Source organism: Mytilus edulis, chromosome 12 (genome assembly GCF_963676685.1).
Source record: "Mytilus edulis chromosome 12, xbMytEdul2.2, whole genome shotgun sequence".
NCBI lineage: Eukaryota > Metazoa > Mollusca > Bivalvia > Mytilida > Mytilidae > Mytilus > Mytilus edulis.
In genome coordinates this window covers 36653276-36666225 of record NC_092355.1, presented here as the reverse complement: position 1 = coordinate 36666225, position 12950 = coordinate 36653276, and the positions used below count along the sequence as shown (strand labels likewise).

At 30.2% G+C, this 12950-nt stretch overlaps 2 protein-coding genes across 5 annotated transcripts in view; both read left to right on the top strand.

The window, feature by feature from the left end:
- Window positions 1-12950, top strand: part of LOC139498378 (aquaporin AQPAn.G-like) — a 337743-nt gene that overhangs the window by 163660 nt on the left and 161133 nt on the right. The gene's annotated exons all lie outside the window — the stretch shown is intronic.
- Window positions 836-12950, top strand: part of LOC139498380 (E3 ubiquitin-protein ligase TRIM71-like) — a 134235-nt gene continuing 122120 nt past the window's right edge. Inside the window, exons 1-3 of one of the 2 annotated variants that reach the window (XM_071286769.1) lie at window positions 836-1648; window positions 2990-3058; window positions 7492-7552. In XM_071286769.1, the coding sequence (XP_071142870.1) occupies window positions 882-1648; window positions 2990-3058; window positions 7492-7525 (870 nt within the window). In that variant the 5' untranslated portion in view covers window positions 836-881 and the 3' untranslated portion in view covers window positions 7526-7552. Of the gene's footprint in view, window positions 1649-2989; window positions 3059-7491; window positions 7553-12950 lie in introns of those variants that run through there. The other variant, XM_071286771.1, reaches the window with a different exon arrangement.

Sequence of the window (12950 nt, the reverse complement as noted above, 5' to 3'; positions counted from 1 at the left end):
TCCAGAAAAGGAAGTTGAATATACAATACCTGCATCAACACCAATTTCCTGAACTACAACAGGTGTGCCAATCTGCTCTCATTTAAGCCATTGAATCATCAAAGTCATACTACTCCTCCTCCATTGATCAACAATGCGGATTCTTGTTTTACAACAAATCTGTTTAGTGATTTGACATAAGTTTTGGTAACAATATACTGTTTCGGTGTATTTTGATTTTGAAGAATGTGTATGCGAAAATTTATTAAATTCCTGAAAATAAACACACTGAAGGCACCAATATATTTCAGTTATACCACCAGATACATGTATATATCATGTATATAATGTATCACATTTGTATTATTAAAACATAAACGGTTAGAACACCTTTTTAAGGCTATGATTGTTGTTATGAATAATACAATGTAAATAAAGGTAACATTTGATTTATTGTCTATAAAATGTAAAAAGCGATTTGTGAATCATTTGGTATTTTTGATACAATATCTTATCTTTTTCATTCATCTTTTGATGGAACGTATGCAGACGCTAAACTTATAATACATATAATGTAATTGAGTACACTATTTCCATTTAAATACATAGTTTGGTTAATAACAGGTGAAATCATGTGTAATACACACTATGACTATCTAAACGGCTGATATATTCATGATATTGGTACACTCATATCAACGTTTAATATATAAAATTTCCGTTATCATTAACATGTATTTATAGTACATTTTAGTTTATTTTAACATAAAATACTATGTAATGTTTGCTTTTTTCAAATACAATCTTTGAAATACATTAGTTATCGTCCTTGATTTAAATTTATAATTTTCTATCATGTGATATAATCACCCGTCATAACTGTGATTTTGATTGAGTGCACAATGGCTCAAGCTGCGTCTAAAACATGTGAAGTTTGCGTAAGTGCACCTGGATTACAATATTGCATAGACTGTGAGGAATATTATTGTGAAAATTGCAAGTTGCTACATAATAGGCAGAAGTTATCGAGAAACCATCAGTTCCAGAAATCGTCTGACCTGATCCCGGAAGGTAAATCTAGATGTACAGAACACAAAGAAGAATTTACCCTAAATTGTAACACATGTAATGCACAGATATGCCCAAGTTGTGTGACAGGAAAACACAATGGGCATACATTTTCCAAGATTGTCGATGTAATCGCTCAACTACGTGGAGATAATGAAACGAAAATACGTGGCAAGACAACTAAAGCAAATCAAAACATAAAGAAGATTGAGGAAAGCTTGAATGTGTTTGATAATTCCGTCGAGTCTGTTATAAAAACCATCAACGATGAAGGCAACATGATTAAACGCATGGTTGATAAATCCGTAGCTCAGATGATTGCCTTGGTAAAAGAACAATCAAAAAAGGAGAAAGACAAACTGATAAATATTTTGTCTGATGCTAAATCCGTGCTTGTTGGTGGACAGACCTTAGACAGAAAGAGAAATGAACTAGATAAGACCCGACAGGATGGAAGTTTGGTACAAAAGATCAATAATCTGAAAGATGAAATTGACAAACTACATATAAGTTCACTTCCAGAGTTCCCCAAAATATCCTTTAGTCGTAAATCTGTAGCTGAAGGTGATATCAGACAACTGATAGGGACATATAATATTAGGTAAATATAAAAATATGCAATGTCTTTTAAATTGATACAGTTTTAATCATAAACCTTGCAACACTTTAAAATATAGAGTGAAATTATTTTTAAAGTTCATATATAGTAAGAAATGATTGACAAATACACATACCACATTTTAAGATTGAAAGCTTGAAACATACCTACTCTTTTTAAATAGATCTTCAATAGACACGTTCTTTTTGATAAGCAAAATAAACTATATTGGCAACTACTGAAGTCGATAGTGTTTTCCGATTAATGGAGCGCTTAAAGTAACGAAATAACACCATCCACAAGTAATGAAAAAAATAGAATTAGCCAGATAGCTCCCACTGCTCATACATATCAACCGTACGTATCAGACGATATAACGTTAAGGTAACATCTAATTGAAAAATTAGATGCCTTATATTACTAAGATCATCACTGACTAAAATTCGAAAACAAAACCTGATGTCAATAATTTAAGAGTTTTTGGTATAGACGCGTGAACAGGTTTATGATAAACATTAATTTGAAATGCAAAAAAAAAAACGTCATAGTAGTAACTCTTGTGTTATACCAACTTTATATTTTAAAACATCACACGTCACAGGTAATCATAATACTATTTGTATTGATGATAGATAAAGTTATGTTTATTGTATGTTTTATAGGAGCACAGTCGGGATGATTGCTCATGTGACAAATCTTAATCAGAAACCATATGACACAGCTATAGGTCACTGTAGGTCTGCAACAATGAGCAAAACCCACCTCATATAGTTAGGTATAAAAGGTCCAGACATGACAATGGCGGAATATATAAACAGTCTGTTAAGCAGTCGAAGAATTCTTAAATTATATTACTAAAACTGTATTGAACAGGCCGACATAATGATGTCAGTTATACAAAACATATGATAAGCACTACATTGATCATATTGATAACACAATTAATCATAACAGTATATGTATTGATAATACAAGTAATCATTTTACATTGATTAATATGAAAAATAGTATTATCTACAAAAGAGTGGTTTTTTAAAGTTAACATCATTGAAGAATGTTTCAAACATCCAATTGTACATTTTATATAATTTAAGCATACTGTTAAATGATAAGACATATTATAAAACTATAACAGTTTCGTATTTCATTATACTTTATTGAAAAATGACAACAACAGTTGTGTAAATTAGTGTGTTGTCCTGTACTTTTATCTTTAATATCAAACAGTTTACAAAAAAAACCTAGATTTTACATCGAACTTTTACATAGAATTAAATAATTTCAAAATGAATTATTTATTTAAACATTTATAAAAAACATAAAGACATCAAATCTTTTTGATAGCAAGTGTGCACCAGTCCTTGAAAAAAAGGAGCAACGCCATGGGTCCTTATACAGATGTTCTAATTGTGGGTAAGTTCTTAGAATCAGATCATCCTTTAGATTATTAATCATACAAAATAAATACATACAACATAACAAGATACAACTATTCATTCAAGTAACGAATGATTGAAATGAACTAGACATTAAATACAACATGAACAATCTACAACTTAGTATTATAGTGTAATATGTATTTACTTTTAAATACCTTTGTTCGAAGTACTATTGTTCAGGTAAATACATCAATCAAGTGTTTAACTGAGAATAGTTTTAATACCAACTGATTTTTAAAGTTCTGTTTTATAATTGTACTGTAACACAACTGTCCCAGGTAAGGAAGAGGGTTTGGGTTCCGCTTACATATTTAACATCGCCATAATTTGTATGTGTGTGCCTATCCAAAGTCAGGAGCCTGTCATTCAGTGGTTACCTTTTGTAGGTGTGTAATATATTGTATTTTCGTTGATTTGTTTCTATAATAATTAGGCCGTTAGTTAACTAGTTTGAATTGTCTTACATTTGATGCATTTGTGATGTCGGGACATTTTATAGCTGACTATGCAGCATGTATTTGGTCGTTGTTCAATGTCGTTTCGATAACCAATAGCTGTTCATTTCTGTGTCATTTGGATAGTTGTCTTATTGGCATACACAACGCATCTGCTTTTGTATATGCGTTTTTCAAGACAATTTCTGGTTTGTATTTTGAACTTTTCAACCGGTTTTAAGGCGGTTTAACTGCAGAGTTTTAATGAGTTTAAAACTGTGTATTCATCCAAGAAAAGATTGATGTGTAAACTGTTCTGAAAGATTGATATTTACGTTTTATTTTACCACTCTAGAAATGTTTTTCCTAGTGAAATATTGTAGTTAACACTACTTTAAAATATACCTAGTATAAGCCACCACACAGAAAAAAAAGATGCACGTCAGTCTTTTTTTATTTTCTTTTGAAAAAGGGGAAAGGAGCAGTCTCGTCAAGTTCGTTACTTATTCATTATTCATTCGTTACTTATTCCTTATTTATTCGTTAATATTTCTTTTTCCTTATTTGTTTCTTCTTCTTTTTTTTTGCTTATTCATTACATATTCCCTACATGTTCCTTATTACTTATTTGTTTCCTAATTTTTGCCTATCCCGTGTTCATTGCGTATTCGAATTCAGTATGTGTCCTTCTTTTTGTACGTTACTGCCTTATCATTGGTAAAAGTTCTTGGTTTCAAGAGATTATATGACACTGTAATAACGAATGTACCCGTTGCAATGCCCGACTGGGTGCCTTTTCAATAAGTGTTCCTTATTTGCTTGTATCACGTGTTATATATTGCATATTTAAAAACCGTATTTTCAATTTTAATCTTGTCTCTGGTGTTATTACATGATTAATTTCACTTGACTTGACGGGGTTTAACCGGTTTGCTTATTTTAGACCAGTCGATCTAAAAAAGGTGTGTCGGGATAAACTCATCAATGAAGTATTCAGTTTTTCGTCCTATATCATACACTCAGTTCAAATGTATATCCGTTTTGTTACACTGATAGGTGATTAAAAATCAATTATTATTTTTACGGATATCATACTTATCAGACACATGTTCAAATAGACTGTCCTTGTGCTAATTTAAACGTAAGCTCCGCCCAATCAGTTGACTTAAAATTGGTTATAGCTATGGTCTTAGAGATGAAATAATCCTTAGGCGATACAATACTTGTTTCAGCGCTCGACTGATGCTCTGTTATGTATTCGTTCCTTATTCGCTTATAATCCGTGAATTATACGTTGGACCTTCAAACAAATATCCTCAACTGTATTCTTGTCTATGGTGTTTGCTATTGGATCTCAGAGGGTAAATTACCATATTAGCGCGTATGGACCCTTTTCAGTGATCGACTGATACCCTGCTACTTATTTGTTTCTAAATCGCTAATAATACGTGTATCATACGTTGCACCTTTAAAAAACATTCTCAATTGTATTCTTGTCTATGGTGTTTGCTATTGGTTCTAAGAAGTTAAATAACCCTATTAGCGCGTATAAAATCTTTTCAGCGATCGACTGATACCCTGTTACTTACTTGTTTCTTATTTCTTATAATACGTGTATTATATGTTGCACCTTTAAAAAAAAGAATCCTCAATTGTATTCTTCTCTATGGTGTTTGCTATTAGTTCTAAGAGGTGAAATAACCTCAATAGCGCTAAGGACATTTTCCAGCGATCGACGGATACCCTGTTACTCATTCGTTCCTTATATGCTTAGACTACGTGTATAGTAAGTTGCACCTTTTATTTTTTTTAATCAATTTCTTTCTTTTCTCTGGTGTTAGTTATAGGTTTTTAGGAGTGAAATAACCATATTAGCGCGTATTCACCAAATTTAGAACCCGGTTGATACCCTGTTACTTATTCGTTCCTTATTCGCTTATAATACTTATATCATACGTTGCACCTTTTAAAAAATATCTTGTATATTTGTTTTCTTGTCTTTGGTGTCAGCTATGGGTTATGGTGAACATGTCTTTTTAAAATTATTGTAGAATCGGAAGGAGTAGAAATTAAAAAAAAAAGTGTCTATGTCAATTATTCATTACAAGGCACACAACCAATTACATTCTTTTATTCAGTCATCCATCTTCACTATCTAGTTAACTAGATATTGTACATTACATTGATTAACTATTGGTTATGAATACTTATTAAATTATATATAAATAGCAATGCTACTTAGAATGTATGATTGTAGAAGAAATGAATTGAACACTTAGAATTGCTAAAATAAGAACAAAATAAACATTCAATTTATTCATGTACAAGGAGAATTGGTAAAGGTATATAAGTAACATATATATGAAGATTTGAAATGCTGCACTGTTTAAAAAATAATTAAATTTCAGAATGGAATGCTTGTTTTTGTAAATAATTTGGAGCGTAAATTTGTTGACCGAAGTAGATTTTCCGCGCTTCATTCTAAAAATGTGCGCACGGTCACGCTTTTACAACCCAATGAAATTACAAAAAAGAAGCATTTAAAACTTAAATTAATACATCTTTTTAGCTAGGATCATGAAAACACGACTCCTATCAAGTTTTTTTTTAAATTTACCTGTGGGACCTAGTGTCATCATGAATGTTAAATTAAATTGTGAATGAATGTCAACTTCAGAAGGCTTCGACATTGCTGTGAGCCAATCAAAATAACGTAATATAAAAAGATACATGCAATTTAATTATTTTGAAATACAGATTACGTGGACGTTGTATACTTTAATCATCATAATTGCTACACCGAATTCAGTATCGACGTTGTGATAATTGAAAATCTTTCAAAAAAGTTGCAATGACAAGGTGCTGATTCTAAATTTCTAAGACAGAAAATCGAGGAAACGTCTTGGTCTCAGAAAATGCAAATTTTTAATTGTTTTTAGTGTAATTGTCAATCTTCTATGGCATTACCTGATGCAGCCGTTTCTTCATGGTAATTTACATACAATCTGAGAAACATGTCGGAATATCCGCACCTAAATGAATAAACATGGAATTATAAACTAACTGCAAAGTAGACAATAGACGTATTGGCCTAATTTTTTTTTGGATAAATTTCGAATATATTCCTCTTCAAGTATTTAAGAGTAAATAATTACGTTAGATGTATATTTCATTATAATACGTTATTCTGATTGGCTAACTGTTCATCACGTGTTATTCCTTAAGCAATTGCATAACACAATAAAACTGATCATTTAGAATAAAGGGCGAAACAAAATGTTCTTCGGTCAACGCTTTTACACCCCAATAAAGTTACAAAAAGAAGCATTCAATTTTAAATACAGCCTAAGCTTTCTGAAAGATTGTTAAATGAAAAGTGAGTCTGACATGAACAATTTATAGAATGTTAATTATGTTTTATTTTGCAATCTCTCAGACATAATTGATTGTAGTATAAAATTGGGAATGGAAATGGGGAATGTGTCAAAGAGACAACAGCCCGACCATAGAATAGACAACAGCGGCAGGTCACCAATATGTCTTTAATGCCTCGAGAAACCCCCGCACCCGGGGACGTCCTTCAGCAGGCCCCTAAACAAGTATCTATACTAGTTCAGTTATAATGAGCTCATACTAAACTCCGAATTATACACAAGAAATTGAAATTAAAAATCATACAAGACTAACAAAGGCCAGAGGCTCCTGACTTGGGACAGGCGCTAAAAAGGGGCGGGGTTAAACTTGTTTTTGGGTTATGTTTTATTTATTTTTCGCTACAGACAAAAACGTATGTCTATTCATATTATTTAATAAGTATAAAGACAGAAGTAAAGAAAAAACAAAAAAACAAAAAAAAAAGCACGATGATCAGAATTATAGTATTTTACAGATTTTCAAAATTGTTTACCTGAATAAGTTAAATCCTGTTCAGGTTTAAATAGAAATCAATTAATTGTATAATTTATCGTTTAAGGCGTGAAGAAATTATACCATTGAGAGACACGTAAGCATTTATATTTCTACTTGCATATACGAATATAAAGGTAAACTCCATTTTTCTGAAAACAAAATCCGAAACAGGTGTGTCTTTTTTTTTTGAGTCTCACATTTACCTGTGTATCTTAATAGTTAAAAAGTTCATTGCCGCCGTTAATTTTCATGTTGTTATGCTTTTGATTTGTTACAACATTATGCATTTGTTAACTGCTTTAGACCAGAAGAAAAAGGAAAAGTCGCATAACTTGTAGTAGGTCTTTGCATTTTATAGATATACATGTAGAGACACCTGTTTTTACCGATATATACAATTCCTTCATACACTAAGGACGTTTACATTTAAAAACAAAATGAAAGTCGATCAATGTTTAGAGGACTTAGATTATTTTCATGAAAGTTACAATTTTTAACAAATGCTGCTCTACATACATGTGTTAATGTCAAGTCTGTCAATTCTTGCACAGTTTTGGCACCATACACAATGACATCATTATTGACTTGTCTGCATTTATTTCTAAATAAATATCAACCGGTTTATTTCTAAAAAGAATAAGGGGAGGTTGAATTATTAGTATACACTGAATAGCAGTTAGGTTTTGAAATTACTACAACCGTTATTATTTACTCGTCGGCCGTTGACTTCGAGCAAAACGAAATAAATCATTAAATCAACAATAATAAAATGTTAGTGTTACATTTTTATTCAGATTTTAAGTAGCAAGTATTTGTTATATCAACTGCAATGCAATATCTTAAATTATATGTTCGGTTAAAAATCGAAAAATTTACAAATGAAGAACTACAATTCTACTTATTAAATCATCAGCCGTTGCACACGAGCAAAATGAACAAATAATTTACACCATATGTCAAGCTTACATAAAAGCAGCAACTATGATACTAATAGTATATATCTCAATATGTTTTTTCTCCAATTGACACATACATGTATGTTGCTATTCAAGCCGTCTAGAAAACACAAATGACTGCTTTATCAAGACACCATGTTGTTCCAATATAATGAAAAAGCTTGACTTTTATTAAAACCATATCGTAATCCTTATATCACATCGACTTTTCAAAAGAAAATTTCATTCTGACAACCAGTATAATATGGCTATAATGTTATTACTGAAAATACCTTTAACATTGCATACATTTAAATACAGAAATAAATTATCCTATACAGATCTCAGGGTTTCTTATTGACTCATCAGCCATTGACCAGGAGCATATCGAACTCAAAATTGACGCCATATGTAAACAATCGCATCTTATGTCTTTGTCAAGCAGACATAACAGCAGAAATTATTATGTTTATCGTTATCGGTTGATTATTATTCGTCTAAACACGACATATATATGTTGTTGTTCCAGCCGGAAATCCAAGCCAACACAAATGATTACTTCATCAGAACATCAAATTTCTTTGATTGCATATATGATATGATGAAGTTCATTATAGACATATCGAAATCTTTATAACAAACATGAAAAACTTATTTAATAGAATATACCATTCTGATAAACTGTGCTATATACCTCAATGTCAAAAATTAAATACCCATTTTGAAATTCATAACATGGTAGCATATAAAAATTATGAAATTATCAATGATGCTGAAAAAGACTAATGTAATATTCATTTTGTGTTCAGTGAGTAAGTAGCAAGTTCAAGTTTGATTAGAGAAGTATTTATAATTAAAACTGCAATGCAATACACGTAATAGCTGTTAGAACAAGACATCGTTTTCCCTTTCAAATATTACAATAACTATTATTTACTCATTGACCATTGACCACGAGCAAAATAAACAAATAACTGATACCATATTTGAAGCATAAAACCAGTCTTGTCAAGCTTACATCAGAACATTAAATTTCTTTCATTGCATATATGATTTGTTTGAAGTTCATTATAGACATATCGAAATCTTTATAACAAACATGAATAACTTATTCAATAGAATATACCATTCTGATAAACTGTGCTATATACCTCAATGTCAAAAATTAAATACCCATTTTGCAATTCATAACATGGCAGCATATAAAAATTATAAAATTATCAATGATGCTGAAAAAGACTAATGTAATATTCATTTTGTTTTCAGTGAGTAAGTAGCAAGGTCAAGTTTGATTAGAGAAGTATTTATAATTCAAACTGCAATACAAAACACGCAATAGCTGTTAGAACAAGAAATTGTTTTCCCTTTCAAATATTACAATAACTATCATTTACTCATTGGCCGTTGACCACGAGCAAAATAAATAAATAACTGACACAATATTGGAAGCATAAAACCAGTCTTGGCAAACTTACATAAGAACACCAACTTGATAATTGCAGTATATAGCTTAATATAGATTTTCTCTACTTTACACATACAGGCATGTTGCTGTTTAAGTCTTTAACGCAACATCAACGACTGCTTCATCAAAACACCTCATTTTGTAAAGCTCATAGAAATAGCTTGAAGACATTTAAAGTCATTTCATAATACTGATCACACATCAACATTACTATTTTGAAAGAAAACTTAATTCCGATAATTGCATAATATATAGATTGTTTGAAGGTCATTAGAGACATATCGCAATCTTTACTGCAAACAAGCGTAACTTATTCAATGGACGTTTCTATTCTGATCAATTATTCTATATAGCTTGAATGGAAAAATAAATTATATCCATTTTGAAATTCACCACATAGCAATACATAAAAAATATAAAATAATCAATGATGCTGAAAAAGACTAATGTAACATTTGTTTTGTTTTTCAGTTTGTAAGTAACAAGTTCAAGTTTGATTAGAGAAGTATTTATAATTCAAACTGCAATGCAATACACGTAATAGCCGTTAGAGTAAGAAATGATTTTCCTTTTCAAATATTACAATAACTATTATTTACTCATTTGCTGATGACCACGAGGACAATAAGAAAATAACTGACACCATATTTGAAGCATAAAACCAGTCTTGTCAAGCTTACTTAAAAACATCAACTTGATATCTGCAGTCTATAGCTTAATAATGATTTTCTCTACTAAACACATACATGTATGCTGCTGTTTTAGTCTTCAAAGCCACATCAATAACTGCTTCATCAAAATACCACATTGTGTAAAGCTCACAGAAATAGCTTATAGACATTTTTAAAGACACTTCTTAATCCTGATCACAAATCAACATTACTATTTCAAAAGAAAACTTAATTTTGATAATTACATAATAAATAATTGTTTGAAGTTCATTACAGACATATCGAAATCTTTACTGGAAACAAGCGTAACTTATTCAATGGACGATTCAATTCTAAACAATTATTCTATATAGCTTTAATGGAAAAATAAATAAATACCGATTTTGAAATTCATTACATGGCATTACATAAAAATTATACATTCCTTTTTTTCAGTACGTAAGTAACAAGTTCAAGTTCGATTAGAGAAGTATTTATAATTCAAACTGCAAAGCAATACACGTAATAGCTGTTAGAACAAGAAATTGTTTTCCCTTTAAAATATTGCAATAACCATTATTTTCTCATTGGCCGATGACCACGAGGACAATAAACAAATAACTGACACAATATTTGAAGAATAAATCCAGTCTTGTCAAGCTTTATATAGCTTAATATATATTTCTTTACATATATGTTGCTGTTTAAGTCTTCAAAGCAACATCAATGACTGCTTCATCAAAACAAAGTTTGTAAAGCTCATAGAAATAGCTTAAAGACATTTAAAGACATTTTTTTTAAAAGTTAGTTGTATTAATTACAAACGTCCTAGATAATAGCAGTTCTACATAGTACAATTTCATACCGGAATACGGTACGTTTCTTAACCTAAACTGTATTTGACATTTCTTAATCCTGATCACACATCAACATTTCTATTTAAAAAAAAACTTAATTCCGATAATTGCATAATATATAATTTATTTGTAGTTCATTACAGACATATCGGAATGTTTAATTCAAACAAGCGTAACTTTTTCAATGGAAGATTCAATTCTGATCAAGTATTCTATATAGCTTTAATGAAAAAAAAATAATACCCATTTTGCAATTCAAGACATTACAAAACACACAATCATAAAATATTTCAATGGTGGTGAAAAAAACTATTGTTACACATTTATAAAATATGACATATACATGTAGGTTGCTGCTCAAGCCCTAAAGACAACTCAAAATACTGATCCATCAATACACCATATTTCAAAAGAAAAAATAATTTCGATGAACTGTATAATATGACTATAATGTTAATTTGTATTTGGAAGGCAATACCTGTCATATTGTATAGGTTAAAACAGAAATAAATTCCCCATTAAAGATCAAAAGCTTTCTTATTTACTCATTGACCGTTAACCATGAGTAAAACGAATTGAATTTTAACGACATATTTGAAGCATAACACATATCTTTTTCCAGCATACATCAGACCATCATTGGTTGAGTATGGTGTTTCTCCACACAACACGTGTTACTGTTTCAGTGGTCAATTCATGCCAATCCAAATTATGGCTTCATCAAGTCATCATAATCATGTTATTGCAAATATAAAATGCTTGCTGTTCATTATATAAATCTTGGAATCTGTATAACTAACACGCATAACTTATACACTTAAAAATTCAAATCTGATAAACTGTTTTATATAGCTTTAATTTCATAGGTTAAATATCTATTTTAAAAATTATGACATGGCACATGTGGCAATACACAAACTTTTAAAATTCTTCAGTGGTGATGTAACAATTTTTTTTATTGATTCATTGGCCGTTGCCCACCATCAAAACGAACAGAAAATGGACACCTTATTTGAAGATTAACACATGTCATCTCAAGTATATAAAAGAAAAATAATTATGCTGTTTAACGTCTTTGGTTGATGGTGATATTTAATTCCATGACACACATGTTGCTCTTCCAAACGTCAATTCAAGCCAACACAAATAATTGATTCATTAATGCATCATAATTTCTTAAATTGAATAATAAATTGTTTGAAGTTCATTAAAGACGGACGAATCTGATTAACTATTCTATACAGATTTAATGTAAAAAATCAAATTTCCATTTTGCAGTTTATGTCATTGACATTTATAAAATTATCAAAAATAGTTTAATGAAACATTATTGTAACAACTCTTTTGTCAGTGTGTAAGTATCAAGTTCAAGTTTAATTAGAGACGTATTTATAATTAAAACTGAAATGCAATACACTGAATAACTCTTCAATAGAAAAACATTCCTTTTTAAAGATTACAATCATTATTATTTACTCATTGACCATTGACAAAGAGCAAAACGAAGTGAAAACTATAACCATATTTGAAGCATGCCACATGTTTTTTTCAAGCAAAACTTTGAGACCGAAAATCGTGATGTTTTATGTCATTGGTCGATTATGAGTTTGCTTCAC